This window comes from Desmodus rotundus, chromosome 3 (assembly GCF_022682495.2).
Source record: "Desmodus rotundus isolate HL8 chromosome 3, HLdesRot8A.1, whole genome shotgun sequence".
Taxonomy (NCBI): Eukaryota; Metazoa; Chordata; class Mammalia; order Chiroptera; family Phyllostomidae; genus Desmodus; species Desmodus rotundus.
The window spans coordinates 6,977,239-6,998,280 of record NC_071389.1 but is presented as its reverse complement, the minus strand read 5'-3'; the positions used below and the strand labels follow the sequence as shown (position 1 = coordinate 6,998,280).

Here is a 21,042-nt window from a genome sequence, read left to right as displayed (position 1 = left end):
CTCAGAGAACCTGAAGCTCCTCACATCCAGCTTCAGTTTCCAATGGCTCCAGCTGAGGAAATCTCTACCCCCTTGGGCTTGTTTCACAGAGTAATTTGGCCATTGTAAACAGTGTAGGTTTTCATGCTATATAAGCAGCTCGCTCTGTCCGAAAGGACTTGCTTTGTAAATTGTAAGAAATAGATGAATGTCCCAGGCCTGCTACTAGCTAGTCACGTGAACGAAGGCCAAGCACTACTCTCTCTGTGGTTCTCTGTCCTCATCAGCTGTACAGGAGTAACACTCTGCTTAGCCTGAAAGATTAAACATCAGACACAGAAAAGCTTAGGATATAAATCCATGAATAAATGGAAGTTCAATCATGGGCTTCCTTTGGGAGCCATCCCCTAAACATCCACCTCAGCAAAACCTTCCAGGAAAACCCCCCACAGTGCTGGCTGGTGTCGTAATGTCCCTGTTCTGAACTCCTGTCAAGGAAGCTCAAATGGCCTTTTTTTAAACCAAAGATGTCACGGCCCGGGCAGGGCCTGCTGTTAGCCAGGCACACATATATCATTCCGATTACACGCACTACAAACGCAGGAAGGCGTGCATATCCTGGAATCCAATTCCTGGAGGTTTGTGGTGTCTTCTATAACGTCTACTGACCAGTCAAATGCTCAAGGAACCTTGAAGGGTCAGAGAGAGAAATAAAGGACCTTTCCTTTTCTCTCTGCTAAGCACCCGAGTCCTGGCTCAAGGAGTGAAGGTTGTGTCTCAGGGAAACACTTCCTTAGCTCTGTTCCAGACCATGACGGTCCCTGTCCCACAGAGCCCCGTGTGAGCAGCTGCGTGTCCCCTGAGCGTGCCATCCCACAGAGCCCCGTGTGAGTGGCCACGTGTCCACTGAGTGTGCTACAAACAGGCTGGGAGCACTGCTCGGTGTAAGCTCGTGTTCTTCCATTTACTTGCTTTTCAGTATGAGAAATCACCTACCTGACGCTGGGTGTTTCTGCACCACACACTAGAGTTGATACCATTTCTACTAAAGGTTAAAGTAAATGCAGGAGACAGAATATGAATCAGCACACCATTTCCTTCTGATACAAAGTGTCCCTTTGTTCATTAGTTGGAAATTTTCCTTCTACTAAACAAAGTGCTCGAAACCAGGTATGCTCCCATTCAGCTTCCATTCACAGAAAATTGAGGTACAAGGCAGTTCTTAAAACAGGAAAATAAAGCAAGCCCTCGCTTGGCGGTACCGTACCTCGAGCATAGATCTGGTGCTCTAGGTTAGTCAGACTGGCTGTACTCCTAGTTCTAAGGTAGACCAGGGGGAGGCCTGGTGGACAGGAGAGACAAAGTTAGAGAGTGAGAACAAGCACAGTGAATTAGAAGACTCGCCCCCCAAGCAGAAGCACAAACAGAGCCCATTACGAAAACTGTATCATGCACTTGCAGCATCAATCATTCCCCTCGGGGTGACCTCGACAAGGTGAGCAGGGACGTTTTCACGCTGGCTTTCTAATTGCAGACGCAGTATCAAAGAAGCATGCTCCTTTTTTCTCAATTGGGGAAAGAAAGTGTATTCAACATTCTTTTGAACAGAATGACAAGCGTTTTGAGGATTTTTCATTTAAAGCACGAATGTTCTTAGACGTCACAGGAAAGTCACCAACACCAGGGAGTACAGATTTGAGTGGGAGCTGCTCCGTCCCCCACAGAAATGCAGTAGCAACAGAATGCTGATCCCTCAGGGGTCTCAAAAACTCTGGGGGAAGAGCCCGCCTGTGTTCCCATTTTAGCTATCATTACTAAGGAGTTATCTCATAGTACAGTTACATTCTAAATTAAACATGGAAGTTTTTAGAATATTTCTATTTCCAAACAGTGTCCCTGGGATACAGAACTAGTCGGTTCAGTAAGGTGCCATGCCATCCAGGCTTACTTCGGAGTCTCAGCCTTACTGAACAAAGCCAACAATTACGTCAAAAACGAAGCTGTTATTTTCTTTCCCTGCTAAAGAAACAGTGAGAAATCAGCAGCTCCCTTAGGCTGAATTTCATATTAAGAATCTCTATTCCAAGGGCTCCCACTGAAGCTGCCCTGAATAAAATGTACAAACTGGGGTGGGAAGGGGGTGGGAAAGGAGGGAAGGGGGAGTTTGGATATTCGTGAATTAGACCTGAACGTCTGTGGTCAGTTCAACAACTGACTTTCAAAACAAATGCCCAACAATTATTTTAGTAGGTGTATTAAAAGAATACAATCCCATCTGACTTACTACTACTCAGGAACTTCTAATATGAAAAAAGTTTTGGAAATTTAGATATATTCAGTTCTGTCTAACTAAAAAGAAGTATTACACCTTTATATGCCTAAGTACCTATAAAAATCTAAGTAAATAAAACCAGCTTTAATTTAGCAGAGGCATTTAACATAAGTAAGGCAGCTAATTAACTTCAAAGGAAGAGAACTTTTTTTCTTAAGGGCAGGGGAGGAAGGAGAGGGAGGAAAGAAACCCCTTCATTAGCATCCTAGCGATAGGGCCTCCCTAAGTGTTTGCACCGCCCCCGGATGTCAGATCCCCTGGTATGACTGCTTTTAGAAACACACACTCCCTGAGACACGTAACATATTACAAAGATTATTTAGAGTCTTCTTGGTAGAATTCTATGTTACATTCTCTTGACACACAAATTGGGAAGGTTGGAGGAGGAGCCGAAATTGAAGCTGATGATATCTGAAAAGCCCTGGCTCCTAAGCAATGACCTTGGGACTGAAAGCCACAGCCTGGGAGTACAGAGAGCACATGGCTGACATTTCCTGTCCCTCCTTCCAGAAGTACAAGGCAGAGAGAAAGTCCATTTATACATGCGGAGGAGAGACAAACCAGTTCAAACACTTCATACACTATGGAAATCCATCTTCCCATGACACGTTTGCAGACCAGATGGAATATTTAAGTATTCATGAGCTATGTGAAGTCCAGCCAAGACTCCCCAAAGAAACCACACTGAAAGGGCTGGGGCCGAGCCGCATTTGAATGACAATGGCTTGTGGAACAACTGAGAACGGAGCAGTTGGCCATCACCAACTCCCCAGCTCTGCGGAAATCAGAGCTCCACAGTGCAGCATTAAATAGGGAAAGAAAACATCGTTAACAGAGAACAAACTGACTCCTCTTTCTACCAGAGGCTGGGTATTCAATTCTTTTATACTTTGTGAAGAATACAGGCCCCCCCTAACAATCCTCTCCACATGGGATATTCTGCCCTCCCTCTCTGCAAGCATGTATCTCCAATCGTTAGCTTTTCAGGAGACTGAAAAGATCTTTTTAAAAATCCAGTCAAGAAGTTCAATCTGCAGGAACGTTTAGCCAAGTAAAACCCGAACCGAGCGGTGGCTGACCTCAGTGCATGTTCGGGGGCAGGTTCAGGTGCAAAGTTAGCAGAGTTTAGGACTGTATCTTGTAGACCCTCTCTCCCACAAAGGTGAAATTGGAGCTGAGTATTTTGTGCCAGAAAAATGTATCTCACAAAGACCAAAACAGAGCTGTAGAAGATTGTCAGAATTTCCTGTTGGTCTTTCCATAGAAAACAATTTTTGTTTTTTCAATGAAACGCATTCTGTAGGCCGACAGCAATTTAGTTAGACATTTGCAGAGAAAAGTCTTACTTTGTCCGAAGCACGGAGGATCCACTGAAGAGCCCATCCAGTCTTCTGACAGGGCCGAGTCTGTTTCCTTGTCCTGCTTACAGTAATCTGCCATCCACGATTCCTTGGTACTCACATACTGGTCTAAAAAAAATCCCCCCAAGACATTCAGAACAGAAGAAGAAAATATTGAAGGTTCAAGCCAGATAGTGCCAATTCAGCAACACAAGCTGTTACTGAATGCCTCACTCACTACCTGCTAGGCAATGTGCTCGATTCCACACAAGTCTGTCCCCTGGAGAACCTCACACTCCTCTGGAAGAAATTCATGTTAACAAAACAACCCTTACTGCAAAAACGGTACCACAATGTGAGAGGAGCTAAAACCAAGATAAAAATGAAATTCACGGGAGCACAGAACAGGGGAAGATTTATTCTGCTTTGCAGAAGGGGGCAAGGACACATGGGAATCTTAGTAGGGGAACCTTTGTCGTGGGCCTTAAAGAATGAGGAGAGATTACAATTTGCCAATGGGGTTAGGGACGTGGGCAGAGACAACAGCATATGAGAAGACTTCAAGACATGACAGTACATGGCACATTCAGGGAACATTACATACTTTGGTGTGACTTTGGTGCAACATATTAGAGTAAGGACCTAGCAAAGAAGTATAGCAAAGAGAAGGACTTGGAGTATGTAGAAGGTGGAATCCCATGCTAAGAGGACAGGGTTAAGAGACAAAAGGACCAATTTGGAGGCTGTTAAAGGATGATCAAATTCAAGAGTCTGAAATCCAGCTGACAATTCTCCAGCCTGGTTTTCCTCCTTTGACAGGAGAATTACAAGGGGGGGGGGGGGGGGGGGCGGAGCAGGTTAACAAAATAATTACCATATACTACACCCAGATAAAGACCTTTTATTTCTTAAAGAGGAGAGAAACATCAATGTATGGTTTAATCTTGAGCGCCCCCTACTGGGGACCTGGCCAGCAACCCAGGTATGTGCCCTGACCAGGAATCGAAACAGCTACCGTCTTGGTTGATAGGCTGGCACTCAATCCACTGAGCCACATCAGCCAGGGAAGGATAAAGACATTTTATACTAATTAAGATATTACATTTTTTAGAACAAGAATTATTCGTTTCTGTTTTCAGTTCCAATATTTGGCTACATAAATGAGATTTACCTAAACACTAAGTGGTCGCGGCAGTGTTTCTGGGTTTTAGCACAGTATTAGGAATAAGGAAATGAAAATTCTAAATAAACAGCTTTACCACTGACAAGAATGTCTTTTGGAAGATGGTTTTAAATAGACAGATTGTCATCTGAAATACCAATGAACTTTTTTGTTTGAGGTAAGCTTTCCTGTTCACTGTAGCTTTTCAAAGACTGCCCCACACTTTACCTCAGCCTCCAGATGAAGAGATTATATAAGAAATAACATAGGAATCAAAATAATACAGTAGAGAAGGATTGTGAGACCAAGTTACTATCACACAGGTAATACTAGTATCCAGGCAACTCAGTGATTGAAATCTGATCACGTGAAACAACAATTTTAAAATTCGGAAATCAATACACCCATGGTCCTATCTCACTATACATTCTGTCCACGTTACTGATGTGGAGTTAAGCCAACGGATGTTCTGAGAGCTTCAATCCCACACACACGCTGACAAAAGTTCACAGAGTCGCAGCTGTGTGTTACCGCTCAGAGACAACTGCGGCGGCACCAAAACCAGATCGCCAGAGCGGCAACTCCCAAAGTGAGTGTACGCTGTAAGCCAATGCTGCTCCGGGATGATCGCAATGCAAGCACGCGGTGGTTCCAACGCACTACATCAAATCCGGGAATGCACGTTTCCATGTTGTCAAAGAAACTTTCAGAACACACACCGCTGGCTTGGCAACCCTCTAACAGGTGATTTTTCAGAGTGAGATCAACATAACAATAGATGGGAAACAGTCGGTAAAAATTATACCTTTACAGAATGACTCAGTGAATTGCCTGAGAGAAGTGAATCTAAAGCCACTTCTAAACCCCAGTGGTCAACACGATGGGGAGGAAGTTCACCACGGACATTCGTGTCTCCCGAGCAGTCTAAGCTCCTGTCTGATTGGTGACAGCATTAATTTGGGATTAGTGACAGCCCTGGAATTTGGGATTCTTCTCAAGTGGGTTGAGAAGAATCATGAGGCTGGGTTAGGGTTTTTCAGGAAAATAGCCATGACGCATAAGTGACGTTTTGCACGGGCCCCCGTATTCCCTAAACCAGGATTAACCGTCTTCCAGACAAGGCACTCGTGTACAGAAATGTATGTCTTCTAAAGACAACTTTCCACTCACCAATGAGTACCGAAGTGACGTTGACGTCCAAACGGGTTTTGGCCTTGGCCTCCAGCTTCAGTCGAGGAGGATGGAGACGGCTAGCTGCCTGTTGCTGCCAGGACACAGTACAGGGCCAGGGCTCAATAAATGGCTCCCAGCCTACAGGAACACAGGAAATAAGACATCTGTTCAGCAGATATCAAGAGTGTATGAGGGAACACTGTTCACAAATGCTCAGCAAGGGCAAACTACAGCTTAATAGCTTTCTATCTCCAATTTGCTTTCCCAATTAAAGCATCACCTTTAGCTACAGGTCACCCTACAGGTATCTGTGCTATCAAGGGGATGTAGGTAGAAAAGCCCATCTGTGCCCCGACCAGGGTCTCCCAGGGGTGGGAGAAGAAGACCCTCTTCCCTTAAAGAGCAGGCAGAACCTCGTTTTGATCTTCTCAAGTTGAAAAAGGAGTCTCAGACTCAGTATGGAACAATAGTATCAGTAGCTGAAGTAACTATTAAACTTGATTGTCCTGCTTACATCACAAATCCACTGGTTAAATAAATAGATATACTTGGAAATCCATTAGGTTTTTCAAATTTTTAAGCTTAAGATGTCATATGCACAAAAGGCATATAAACAACTTATATGTGTAGTTTAAAGAATAAAATTACTGCAAAAGTCATGTGCCCTTGATTGAGCTTTAAGAACTAGAAAATCACAAGTGCCTTTGAGGCCCAAGCCCCACTCCCCCTTCCCACCAACCCTCTCCCAGCTGACGCCTGGTAACCAGGGGCCTGAATTGGATCTTTACATAAACAGAATCCAACTGCATGTATTCTTTTATAAGTTTCTGTTTTTCTCAACAACATATCTTTGAAATTCACTCATACTGATGCCATGTTATCTGTGATTCGGTTGATTTCACCACTGAATTGCAATTCACTTAGGAATATACTATAATCTATCCATTCTACTGCTGAGAGACCATCGGGGATTCCAGTTTTATGGCTATTCGGAAGCACACCACTACAAGCTGATCTGTGTTTGCTTCCCAGGACACACAAGCAAGAGATTCTCCGAGCATGGGCCCAGAAGCAGCACAATCCCGGGTTGTTGAGTATGCTTATGCTCAGCTTTACTAGGTCAGGTCATACTATTTTCCAAAGCAGCTGTACCGGTTTACGCTTCTCATAGCAGGAAGTAAGAGTTCTATGGCTCATGATGTCCCCAGTACTTAATAGTGTCACATTTAATTTTTGCTAGTATGTGGGGTGAGAAAAATCATTTCTCAGTGTGATACTTTTCAAGACCAGTAAATTTTAACGGTTTTCTTAAACAATCAGCCATGTATGACCTGATTTACGAACGCAAATCCAATCCAACATGCAGCATAAAGTAGGTGCATTAGCACTTAGTCAAGTGACTGTGTTCATATCTGACAACTTTAAAAGAAAGAAACATTAGCTGAGAATATAAATGATTCTCAGAAAGACAGCTACCATTTGCCCTGTAAGAGTTTCTCTTACACAGCAAGACTTGGGCCATTATACTAAAGTTAAACATTTGGAACAATGAGGACACAGGATTGTTACCTCTGAATGAATCCAGAACAGAAAGGAAAACTGGGACTAATATAAGAAATTAAATGAGATGCACTCTAGAACCATCAGCAGCAGCACAACAAACTGAGGCTCAGTTTTCCACTGGCAGCTAGGGGAGCAACCTCTCGTCTAAACTCAGATCGCACAGCGCTGCTTTGCTTACTTTGTCCACAGCCACTGAAACCTCTCTGAAAGTAAAGAACTTCGCTGCTCCGCCCTGGCACAGATGGCTCCTGAAGGTCAATCTGTGTAAGCCCTGACCTTGGTCTCTCCAATGCAAGGAGAGAAGCCTGAAAATGCCTTGCAGTATGTGCAGACTTTCGGTCTCTGGAAGAACAGCTTGCTCTGATTAACTGTGCTGTACTTTAGGGAGTACGTATGGCAGATTAGCATTATCACTGACTCGGTACTCTTCTGATAAAACAAACAAGTCCAGTAGGGAGTGAGAAGGCTTGAAATTTAAAATGAGTGGGGCCATCAATCTCCCTGGAAATGCAGCTACTATCAGAGCCAGCCAAATGCCCTTCGCTATGGAGCAATTTCGTGTTCTAGAATAAGCCAAACTTCAGGATCAAAAAGAATTAACTATCAAACGTCTTTTCAAATAATTCAATTTAAACACATCAGATATGTTTTTGGAAAAAAGGAAAAATCTCTGTCTTTTGTGCTTATGCAGTCACTTGTTTTTGATCTTTCCTTGCCCTGCCCCACCCCCACTCCCTCATGTAAAATTTATGTAGAAATAGACCCAGGCAAATATTTGTGTTATTGTTTAAATCCCACAATGATACACGCTTAAACCGACCTGACAGAGCGCGGTTGTAATAATCTCCAGAAAGGGTGAACTGGGCGTAGCCTTCAGGGCTAGTTCTTATGTGCTGAAGAAAATTCAGACCTGCAACAAAAGCAAAGCTTACTGCGGCGCTGGGGCAGGAGCAACCAAAACTCTTTTGCAGACAAAGCCCATTAAAGAGATGTTCCTTAGAGCTAATGCTGATGATCTCAAGAGAAAACACACAAAATTTGGTGTGTTCTTCATCATGGATTTCTTTGTATGATTTCCGATTTTTAAAATACTGCATTAAAATATTACTTCTCTTAATTACTGAGTTTTGGGACACCCCTTTAAATGTCGTGACTGAGGCGAATGCCTCCCTGCCCCCCACCCCGTCCAGCACCAGCACCCACATGTATCTGCAGCGTGTGGAAACACAAAAAACTTATTTCCACCTGAGTATCTTAAAAGAAGGTACAGTGACAAGAGTAGTCACGTCCTGATAAACATTAGCTCAAAGTTTTAAGATCACCATAGAAAAATAAGAAATAATGGTTCTCTGCAGAAAAACACTCATGGAAACAGTCCAAATCCCAGTGGCTGGTTTTAATGACGTGGACCTTGTAGCGTCCAGAAACTCAGGGGAAGGAAAACCTCTACAACGGGGAAAAGTCTAATTAAATCCTTCAAACCAATTTTCTGTGAAGGGAATAGAGGCTAGCAAGATGAAAACAATGGAAAACTGAAAGTAAACACAGCAGGGGACTGTTCCTTCACTCTGCTCAGCAGCCTCAGGGAGAAGAAGGCTTACAATGGTGAGACTTAGGATATCACTCTTCTGCCCTAGTCCCGGCCAACCGCAGAGGCCTCTGGGACAATGGCTTCACCTCTTCCCTGCCCCACGGAGGACACTCTCAGGTAAGCTTCCTAATAAGACTGGGCTTTTTATTTTCAAAAGATATACAGAGCAGAAGCATTCTTTTCTGCGCTTCCATTTTAAATGCCTTCAATAACACTACCATCACCACGGTATTCAGATGCAGAAGAAGATAAACAAGATAGAGAGACCAGGAATTATTTAGCTAGAGCTGTTAATATAACAAAAACTTTGTCCATGACAATTTCGATTATTCCTCAGCTACAGGCGGACGGCCACATATGGCAAATAAATACACACTTCTTTAAAATACAAATAATGAAAAAACTATGTAAAACCACTATCTAAATATTCATCCATCCTACTAAGCAGAGGAGAGCATGAATAACACAAAACGGCCCCAAATAGCTCAGCCATCACTGCGAGCTGCTGAGATGAGTCTGAAGGCAGGCAAACACTCACGGGAAAAGGTGAGCTCGGCGAGAGGGACGTCACAGTCCATGCAGTCATCGATGAAACAGATGCACACACTCTCGGCTTTAATCTCCACGCCCGAGATCAGCTGAGCTGGCACCGTCCCCTGGCTCTCTCGGCTCTTAGAGGCCAGGGAAAGAGACTTCAGAGGTTCGGCATTCTTAAACAACCAACTTGCTGCCTTTTTCAATTGGCCTTCAAAGAAAGTAAAAGGTGATCAGTTCAACCATTTCCCACAGCTACTCAAGCAGCTCACAGAGGAAGCAGGAAACGTGTACAGGGCCCGACTGGCCAGCCCAAGAGAACCTTGGTCCAGATGTATTCTTAGACATAAAAAAGGGAAAACAGCATAACAAGAGGAATTCTGCTATGAAGCAAGGTACAAGGCCCTCTTTGTTGCTCGCCTTCCACTCAATTTACTACACCTTTCATGTTCCAGCTCAAAACGCCTCCAGAAGGCCATCCTCCCACTACTGTGACATCGTCGAACGAGAGGAGAGAAGGGAAAAAGAGAACCCAAAGGGTGCCACTTGGTACTGAAGCACTTAATCTCCACTGTGTGGTTTCTCATGTACTGACATGTGGCTTTGTAACTATTCTCAAAGGCCTGTCTTCGCACACACTTTGTCTCCTCAACCCATCACGAACTCCTGCAGAACAGATGGCAACGAGAATTGCACGTGTGTAACATACACCTGGTAAGTAACAGCTCCCTGAACACAACCAGATAGAGAAGGAGGGAAGGGGAGGGAAGGGGAGGGGAAAGGAAAGGAAAGAGGGAAGAGGGAAGCAATGCAACCCCCATACTTATAAATTACCAGAGGCCAGTGCATGGGACAGTGGGAAGTGGCTAAGGGCATGGGTGAAAGGACACTTTTCTGGAGAAAGGTGTCCTGGCTTCTAGAAGATCCTGGCACTTAACTAGATGTCGGCTCTTGGGCCAGGCACCTGGTCCCTCTGGGCCCGGCAGCGCACACTCACAGGACCGCCAGGAGGAGGGGAGGAGTGTGCGGGCAGTTCTCAGAGCAGAGCCTGCCATAAAGCAGAGGCTCTAAAAACATCAGTTGCTATTATCATCTTTATTTTTAATGGAACTGAACCTCAGTTACTAAAGAAATAAAAAATAAGAAAAATTCCAAAGGCTCTTAGAAATGTTTTTTAAAAATGTTTGAATTGTTAGAGTTAAAAACAATAGAAAAATATAAACATTAAAGGGTATAAAGTTGATTAAATCAAAAGCAATGATGTAAAAACAAAACCAAGGAATAAAAGATAACTAGGTCCACCTTCAACTTCTTCAGAAAGAAAAAGATGTTAACTAATGAGAACAATTATGTGGTGAGACTAGCATGCTCACACATAATAGTCAAAGTATAACCTGGTACAATCTTTCTAGAAGATCTGTCAATTCAAGTGAAGAACCAAAAAAATGTCTATCTGATACTTACAATATTAAGTCCCTCTACCAAGGAGATGCTTAAAAGATGTAGACAAAAGTTCACACCAAAAAATGTCTATTACAGAAAAATGCATGATATTCAAAGAACAAAAGGCAACTGAAAATGGTTAAATAAATTATGAGATATCCTTAGTTCAAAAATCAATGCTTACAAATCATTGCAAAGGCATGAGAAGATGCTGCTGATAGTAAGTATATCATAATTATAATTATTCAATAAAATTGTATTGCAAAAAAGACTATCGAACTGCATTGGCAATACAATCTATCAATACAATACTACTACGAATACGTGGGGGGTTAATGCTTATACGTGTACACGGTACACGGAGAAGTGGAAAGAGAGAGCGTACACACGACTACAAAGAATGGGGTAAAACACAGCTCTGGTTGTACCTCTCTCTGGGAAGAGAATGGGCACATGGACAAAGGTGGGAAGGCAGCAATGCCGTGGAAAGAACACGGGCACACCTGCCTCAAACCCATCTCAGCCCCTCGCTGACAGAGGACCTTACATCCGTTTACGTAGCCAGTCTCCACATCACAAAGAGGTACCAATGCCTGCGTGCAAGGCCTTTGAGGGTTCAACAGGAAAACGCAGGGTGAGGCACCCAGGAGCTCAGCGCGTGGCCGAGACTGTCGGCCTCACCAGCAGTGCCCGTGCCAGGGTAACGATGGCTAGCACCTGCAAAGCACTTGCTGTGTGCCAGGTGCTTTGCTTAGGCGCTTTGCATATACTAACTTATTCACAGCAAACCTCCAGAGGAAGTCCTCCTATCCTTATTTTACAGATAAAGAATCACTGCTACAGAGAGATTAAGTAACTTGCCCAAGTCACTCATAAGGAGCATCTAAGTGGCAGGGCAAGGATCCGAGACAGTCGGTCGGCTCCAGAGCCCATATTCTGATCCTCTATAAAATACTGCTGCCCGTTCTTAGTGGCTCACAGAAGACCACGGAGGGTCCCGAAATGCAGTGCAGCTCTCTAAGTCACTGTGTGGGGCGGCTAGGGGAGGAAATGGAAAGGAACATAATATCAAGACAAGGAGATAATGAAAGCACTTAGGCACATTACCGTGACACGCCAAAAGCGCCCTGCGACAGTCATCCGTGCTGAAGCCCAGCTCCTGCAGTCTGGCCAGCTGCAACTCTAGGAAAAACGTGCACAGCTTTCACTGATGACTTCACGTCAGTTAATCCACACACTAATTTAAGAAAAAACTCAGAAACTGGTGACTAAAACATTTCGTTTCTCTAGGCAACTATGGGTCCTCATTGAAGACTTTTATCAAGGGTATCCTGAAAATCTTAGGAGCCTTTTTCCATAGATTGATTGTGTTTTAAAAGCTTAAAATTGAAACTTAGTATTATCTATATAACTTCGGAAGAAACTCGAAGTTTAAAATCAAACCTCAGCATTATCCAAATAACTCCAGAAGAAACTGCAAAAGGCTAGAGCAGACAGTCTGGGGTGTTAAGATTAAAGACACCAAGGGTGTGGGGAGGGGATAACAGGAGAAAGAAGGAAAAGGGTCGTCATGGAACATGTATAAAGGTCCCATGGACAAAGCCAAAGGGGGGGAAGGATTGAGGGTGGGAGGTGGGCGGCGTGGGGTGGGGGAAGTGGTGGGAGGAAAATGGAGACAACTGTACATGAACAATAATAAAAATAAATGAATATATAAAATTTTAAAAATTAGAGAGGCATATTTAAGATCACAATTATACTTAATGACATCAATTATACTCTGAACAATTAAATTGTGCAAAAGGGAATCTTAAAAGTTAAAAAGAAAGAGTGTTATTGGGAAGACTGAGTGGATTTTATACTTAAATACCTACCCAAGACAGGATCTAAGGTATGTCGTATCCCTTCTCTGATTTCCTCTCCAGCTCCAGATGCCCCAGACAGGTGACTGCCACTGGAACTGGCCTCCAAGGCCACTGCGTCAGGCACCGCCGCATGAGCTTGCTCAGGGATGGATTTTGCAATGGCAAGAAACAGCTGAACGTCATTATAGGAGAGTCTGATATCCAGGGCTTGTAACTGAATCTACCGAAACGTAAAAGGTAGAAGTTCTTAAAGTTGCATTTGGCTTTGCATCTACACCTCCTACAGGTACAATTCCTAATTCAAGCTTCGGAAGTCCAACAGACACTATACTAAATTTCTCATTTTGAAGACTCGAAAGATCACAAAATTAAGCATTAACAGCCATGAGGCAAGGTGTTTCAGCCTTGAGGTCAAAGTTCACAAAAACTGCACCGAATAAAACACACTAAGCTAGAAAAATTACTAGAATTAATATTTCAGTTGGATAACTTTCATAAAAGTATATTAATAATTAAAGCAGAGGATCAAAGAATGGCTATAGGGGAGATAGAATAGCCTATTAGCAACATTTTGTTAATCCATTTTGCTTTGATCTATTTAAATTTTTGAATCTCTAAAACAAAATGACCAACCAACAAAATTATCTCTTCTTTATTCAAACAGAACCCTGAATGAGTCAGGTTCCACACTGACACTTCCTAAAATCTGGTCTTCCTCAGAGACCGGCAACACAGCTACCACTGGTAAAAGCCATGCAGACACTGGCACCAGACCACTTTAAAAATGAATGACTGTTAGAAGTGGCTAGCGTAGCTGAGTGGATCGAACACCGGCCTGCAAACGGAGAGGTTGCAGGTTTGATCCCCAGCCAGGGCACATGCCTGGGATGAGGGCCGGGTCCCTAGTTGGTGGCATGCAAGAAGCAACCGATCCATATTTCTCTTGCATTGATGTTTCTCTCCCTCTCTTTCTCCTTCCCTTCCCCTCTCTCTAGCCCTGGCTGGTGTGGCTCAGTGTATTGAGCTCTGGCCCACTAACCAAAGGGTTGGGGTTCGATTCCCAGTCAGAGCCCAGGTCCCCAGTAGGGGGCATGTGAGAGGCAACCACACATTGATGTTTCTCTCCCTCTTTCTCCTTCCTTTCCCTTCACTCTAAAAATAAATTAATTAAATCTTTTTTTAAAAATAAATAAAAATAAAGAAATAAAATCTTTAAAAAAAGGAACGAGTGTTCCAATGTCTAGGTATGGTGCTTTGTTTCTTCACTGATTAATTTTTTTGAAGATTGAAAATCAGAATGGCTTTTCTCCCTCTTTCAGGCTCCTTTGGTTCAAATGAAATGATTAATCATTCCCCCTCTACCAAAGAAATAAACATCAAATGCTTAAGCCTTCCCCGCCCAGCCTCGCCCTCCTTTGCTTCCCCTGCGTCCTCCTCAGTGCCTGACAGGTCTCCCCTTCTAGTGAGACCTCGCTCTGCCTCACGTGTGCTGGGCCTTCGCTACCCGACTTAAAAGCTTCCCACTGTGGCATGCTCTCCCTCTCGGCCTGTTTCTGTCTACTCTACCCCTCCACTCGAACCACCTGACCTTGAGTTCCACTCACCACCAGTCCTGCCTGGGTTGAGTTCTGTAAACCATCACAGAATGTCAAGATTACACCAGACAATTAAAAGGTCTTTAATCCTCCCTAAGACAGCAAGATCTTAAAACAGAGAAGGCATCGTTTTCATTCTGTGTCGGCTGCGGGAACTAAAGTGCTGGGCCCAGGAGGATGCGAAAGCAGCCCAAGCTCAGGAAAGTGTTTGAGGCACATCACCGTGTCACCCAGCTTTTCGTCATTACCTCCAGGACAGGCGGGAAATCTCCGCTGTTGAATGCATCCATCAGCCCTGAACTATTCTGATAAGAAGAATTCCCCACCAGCTCCACTTGAATTTGCACTGGATCAACAATCGAAAGAGCCGTATCGTGCTCATTCCCAAGCCGGCACGAAAACACCTGGGGAAGGGAAGGCAGTATGGTTAGAATTAATGCCTGATCTAGAAACAGCCTAACCATCAGCAGGAAAAAAGACTATCTCAGAAGCCAACAGCCCTGTCTTATCTCGACACCCAAAACAACTGCTGACTGCTGTGAGGAGTGAGGCTGGTACTTCACCCACGCCGGGAGCACACAGCGGTGCGTGTGAAAGGCAGTTTAGCAATATGTAACAGGAGGCTTAAAACTTTCACACCCTTTGACCCAGCAATCCTACTTCTTTCTAGGAACTGGTACCTAAGGAAGTAATGCATAACAAAGAAAAATTCACTGATTATTTAATAGTTAATAAAAACAATTAAGAGCAACCAAGGTTTTATCACTCAATATTGTTATCTACTCAATGGAATATTTTGCAGCCACTTAAAAGGGATAGTTAAAATGGAAATTAGGAAGATAGTTGCAACATGAGTTATGTGAAAGAAGCCCAATGAAAGTAATTATTACACCATGACTTTAAAGAAAGAAACATATCAAAATGCCAATAAAGATTACATATGGAGAGAGAAGTGGTTTTTCCCTCCCGTCCCCTATTTTATATAATATAGTTGTTACTTTCATAGTTGAAAATAACTACATTACTGAAGCTGGGCAACAGCCACATAGGGATTCATTGTATTATTCTGTTTCCTTTGTACATGCTTGGAATATTCTATTTTTAAAAGCTTTAAAATAAATATATTTTATTTATGAGGAGACAGAAGAGAAGAGAGGGAGGACTCTTATTATAAGACCAAATTTTGGGGATAAGTAAGTGGTGATGGGGAAAAATTAAATAAGATAAAAATAAACAAAATTCATTTTTGTTACAGGGGGAAAAATAAAACATACTCCATAAGAGTACAGAAGAGGAGCATCTGTTTTGGTCTCCCTCGTTCTTTCCCCCAGCCTTTTTTTTTATTTTGACATTTTCTAGTGATATTAAAAAACATGTTTGGTGCCAAGGTCCTTTGCTATATTTAAAATTAACTCATTTTACTTTCTTTGTAAGTTTGTCCCCAGCGATGTACCAAGGAGGTCTAAAATTCAGATTCAAGTGCTGCCTGAAGAACAAGACTGAAAGGGTTTCCAGGAATCTCAAATATTTTGCCATGCAGTTTTTCTAAGACTCCGGAGGAGGAAAGTTTCATTTTCCTTTTTTCTTCAGGGGCTTCTGCTACACAAAACCCAACTGTACCTAACAGTTCATTAATCAGTCACCGAGAGCTTCCATTCAAAGCTGGCATTGTGCTGGCTTGGAAAGCAGAAGAACTGTAACTTCATGACCGGTTCACATCACACCAGCATGCAAATCCTTCCTCTCAAACTGAGGTTTCTCCATATGAGAGAAACGAGTGGTCAAGAAGTGAAATCTCCACAGGTTTCAGTTAGCTGTATCTGACCAGGAGCAAAAAAGTACCATATGTGCTTGACAGGGAAAACAAGTTTTGCTCATCCAACTTCTGAACAGTACCACTAGAAAGGACAGGGCATGAAGAGTTCAGTCACAAAGGGGAAGGAAATGATGAGTAACCCTGACCCAGTCTTGTAATACTATAACAAGAGGCATGTTAGCTGAGATCAGTGAATTAAGAACATTTGAGAGATAATAATCTGCCTCGTTTCCCTCCTCTCTCCACAACCCCCCGGCTTACAAAGAGGCAAAGCAGCTTTTGTTTAATATTGTACTGTATAATTTCCAGGCTGCAGGGGCCACTCCAATGCAAACTTTCTCCTTCAGGAGACTAAGCCGGGGCCTAAAGCAGCACTGGTCGCTCCTTTCGGTCATGCATGGCTCTCTAGAGCTGCCCTTTCATACAGCAGATACTCCTAAAAGGACGATACAGAAGATCCTCAACCCTTTCACAGCCAAGCCTCCAGGACCACACAGCCCTCGGTCCTCACAAGGACGAGCGCTCACTGAGGGGAGGTGAGGACCACTTCCCCACCTGCATGAACCTGCCAAGGACGAGACCTGCAGAACGGGAGGACACAACAGGGAGCCCTACAGGGCAGAGGGGACTGACAGTGTGTCCTTGAACTTCCTGAGGAAGGGAGGGTATAAGAGAAAGAGGAAAGCCCCCCCCGCACATCAACAGCCCGACGCTGGAGGACCCCGTTCACACGTTGGAGTAAGCTGGTGAGTGCGAGAAGAAAAAGAGAAGAGGAGGGTAAGGGTCTTCCGGTCACTAATTACGCCCCCAGTGAGAGTTCAGTGGTAACATTCCCTTCCAGCGGCTTTTCCCTGGAGCCAATCATGTAGTGTTTTACTCGACACATGGACTTCTTACCTCGATGCCAAACAAACTTCCTGAGAAGGGGCGATCGACGAATCGGGGCTTGTAGGTGAGCACTGTGGTGCCTTTGAGAATAATGGCGTTGGTGTCGAAGCAAGACACGTCCTCCACGACCACAAACTCCGTACCTGGGAAGGACAGCCTCGTTAGCCAAGCTGTTGGAAACGAGGCAGCACGTGTCTACCAGGGAGGCGTTAACCAGTGAGACCTCTTCTCCATCCTCCCTCACTGTCCTCCTGAACAAATTCTCAGTATCTGGCCGGGCACAGCTGAGCCAAGAGACCACACGGGCAGAAAACACTGGAGCGCAGTTTCTCTCTTTAGAATGTATCTTTAATCTAGTCTCTGCGAGGACTAACAGATATTCAGACGCTTGGGGAATTATCCCTCCTCCGACTGATGATCTGCTTTGAAATCCCAGGAAATAGATTCAGATACGCATCTTGGTCAGGCAGCCTAAGACACTGTATCGCCTATGTAGCTGTTCGACTGCTTTCAAAGAATGTAGACCAATATGATGTAGAAATTTTTGAAATTAGTACCTGCAGTTTCCTTTTCATTTGTTCATGGCAAATTTACTTCCTTTTATGTACTGTATGTTTTCATCAAAAACCATGTACAGATAGATCTTTCAAAACTAAATACACTTAAAATGCTAGCTGCTTCCAACCTATTGAATAGTTCATAGGGAATATCACAAACAACAATAAATACACAAATACATACAGGTAAACTAGAATATTTCACTAGTTAACAAAACATAACAATTCTGTTTACAAACAAACTATTCTTTTTGCAGACCAAAAAGCAATCCCCTCACTTGTTTACCTTCTAAACTAAGATTTTCACATACCAAATTTGCCCAAACTCAGTGAGGCACATCTGTTGAGGCCCTAAGGATCAAAGAGAAAACTGAAGCCAGATTGGACACTAGGAAGAAAGCCCGCCCCCCTGGCAGTGCTCACCCTGGGAGTATGCATTGAGTGGGCGGAGGAGAGGGACGAGAGACCCTGCAGCCTTCACTACGGGCCAGGTAGTTCACACCTAAACACAGGGGCCAGGAACTTCAATGCCTACTGGTCTATAAAAGATTCGAGCAGGCCCTGACCGAGTAGTTCAGTTGATTAAAGCATCCTCCCATTAGGCCAAGGTTGCAGGTTCAATCCCCAGGCAGGGCCCATATAAGAATCAACGAATGAATGCATCAATAAGTGGAATAACAAAAATAGATGTTTTTTCTCTCTCTCCTTTCCCCTCTCTCTCTCTCTAAAATTCAATGAATTAAAAGAAATACTTTTTAAAATAATAAAAAATAAAACTGTCACATCACCCTTTAAAAAAAAAGATTCAAGTGTGTAAGTGCTCATGTTAAAAAATAAAAGGCAACAGAAAAGCTGTCCTGCCACACACATACTGAGCCGAACACTCAAACTAAGATCGGTGACTCACACGTGTGAATACTCACCTGTTACATTGACCTTGACCTCCAAATGCCTTTCCGTGCACACAGGAAGGGAAGACCGCCTGGTAACTACTCCACTCTTCACAGTTTTGGGAACTACAGCAGGTTCACTACTCGCATTACGGTGGCGAGAAGGAGTGACATTAGTTTGTTTCTTAATGTCACTGGGAGTGTGGAGAAAATCATGGACCAACAGCAGCCAGTCAAATATGAGAAACACACGGAGATTGTTGAGAACGACTGTAAAACAGGAGGAATCCTTCGTAGATCTACAAGAAAGAAGACCAAAAAAATAAAATAGGAAAGGGCCACATGATATTTCATTAACCTACAAATATATTACTCGGTTTGACAGAAGGCAGGTGTCCAGCATTTTCCAAACTGACAACTGTGAATATCAATAAACTCTGAACACTGGTAAAATAAAACATTCAATGTATGTTTTCAAAAGTTAATCAAATTTTTAAGCAAGAAGTAATAAGAAAGCAGCATAGTGTAGTCCAATGGTTCTCTACAAGGGGTGACCTTGCTCCCCAGGAGACATCTGGCAATGTCTGGGTACACTCTTGGTTGACACACTGGGGGTTGCTACTGGCATCTCGTGGGTAGAGGCAGGGATGCTGCTAATATCCCACAATGCACAGAACAGTGCCCACAACAAGAAGTTATCTGACCTAAAAATGTCAATAGCGCTGAGGTTGAGAAATCATGGTACAGTAGAAAGAGCCCAGGTTTAAATCCCGTCCCTTACCTAGATGTGTCATCTTAGGTAAGCCGCCTACCTTCCCTGAGCCTGCTTTCTCACTTATAAAACGAGAAACATCACAGTGTAAGAGATGAAGCAGCGGGCGCAGAACAGGCATTGGCTACAGGTCAGTTCCCTTCCCCACGGGCTATTTCAAGGAGATCCGAGAGGTGCTCTTTCCTTGCTGTCTAGAGTCACTTCTTTATAAACACCTACTTTACATACTAGTGCTCGACGGTCTCCCTCACTGGAACTGAGCTGACAGCCCAGATCTTTCAGCTGAGATGCAGGACAAATAAGGTGACATTTACCATGGGTATAACCCCAAGCACCCTAGAAGTGGAATTGGGGAAAGGAGAAAGAGAATACTCATTTTGTAGTCCCCAGTACTCCAACTTCTGTATCTGAGAGTTAAGCTCAAAGAGGACTCTCAGGCCTGGCCTGGCCCTATTAGCCCACAGTCGGAAGAAATGGGTAGCACGGAGGAAAAGGGGCTGGAGCACCTCCTCGGGGTTTTCGGGGTTGCGCTCTGTTCCACGAGCCCAAAGCAACTCTGGGGCTCTAGCTGCTACACGTACCTGGTTCCTGCCCTCAAAGGGCCCCTATTCTGGAAAAGCTGATTTGGAGACACTTGGAAGGCTGGCTTCCCCAGTCTTTTATTTCTCCTAAACCTGGCTCATTGCCTCTAGAAAAAGGGCACAATGATGTATGTCTCCTTCATACAGACACAGCATTTTTCACAGAAACACTTCGCCCTTTTGTGATTGAGAAAAAATGTTGCCCTCAGTAAAAATTTTCCACCCTGTGTCGAACACAGACCGTCAGAGCTAGGCACCAAGTGGAAAGTCAAAGTGTGTCTGATCCCTACTCTGGAAAGTATTTCAAGCCTTTAAACACTGTGAAATGATTTATATTTGACACACAAAATCCCAACAAAAGAGCAATTCTTCTTGAGACACAGAAAGCGTTCAAAAGTTCCAATCAAGAGAACGTGTTAACCCTCTCGCTAACAATGGAACTTCTGTTAGCAAGAGCCAAGGTAAGGCTTTATTATTCAACTCTAAGAAATTATATACCTTGAGAATATAAATAGAACAATATTTCAAGGCTGCTTATATATTAACATGATAGGCTGAAAACCTAGCTGATAGTTTAGAAAGCCAGATCAATAATAATAAAGCAAACCCAAAAAGAAATCGTTTCTGCAGATGGACCAAATATATGCAAGCCTCCTATTCAAATAAACATCATCTTCAGACAAAGGAGCTGCAAAGCCTACCCTCTGACTACAATCAGCCCAATCACCAGAGACGAGGTGGGCCGCAGACTGTTCAAGACACGCGCTTCAAGGCCCAGGTCTGAACTCTCACTACCTTACCTACTAGCTGTGTGACCACAGAAGACTTACGTGACCCCCTCCGAGCTTCTGTTTTGGTGTCTGTTAAATGGGGAAGAAGTCACCCACTTTGCAGACTCGTGAGAATTAAATTAAAGGTAGGCCAAGTGCCTGGCTCATGGTAGGGCTCAGTAAGAGGCAAC

The 21,042-nt window shown here is 43.7% G+C and overlaps 1 protein-coding gene across 8 annotated transcripts in view; it reads right to left on the bottom strand.

The window, feature by feature from the left end:
* Nucleotides 1-21,042, bottom strand: part of VPS13D (vacuolar protein sorting 13 homolog D) — a 229,060-nt gene that overhangs the window by 145,108 nt on the left and 62,910 nt on the right. For 6 of the 8 annotated variants that reach the window (XM_053920028.1, XM_071220837.1, XM_071220839.1 and 3 more), the window contains 10 exons: nucleotides 18,762-19,027; nucleotides 17,291-17,424; nucleotides 14,826-14,981; nucleotides 12,992-13,202; nucleotides 12,225-12,299; nucleotides 9,679-9,885; nucleotides 8,370-8,459; nucleotides 5,984-6,124; nucleotides 3,658-3,780; nucleotides 1,247-1,321 (listed from right to left, as the gene is read on the bottom strand). In XM_053920028.1, the coding sequence (XP_053776003.1) occupies nucleotides 1,247-1,321; nucleotides 3,658-3,780; nucleotides 5,984-6,124; nucleotides 8,370-8,459; nucleotides 9,679-9,885; nucleotides 12,225-12,299; nucleotides 12,992-13,202; nucleotides 14,826-14,981; nucleotides 17,291-17,424; nucleotides 18,762-19,027 (1,478 nt within the window). The remainder of the gene's footprint in view (nucleotides 1-1,246; nucleotides 1,322-3,657; nucleotides 3,781-5,983; nucleotides 6,125-8,369; nucleotides 8,460-9,678; nucleotides 9,886-12,224; nucleotides 12,300-12,991; nucleotides 13,203-14,825; nucleotides 14,982-17,290; nucleotides 17,425-18,761; nucleotides 19,028-21,042) is intronic. The other 2 variants (XM_053920032.1, XM_071220838.1) reach the window with 1 other exon arrangement.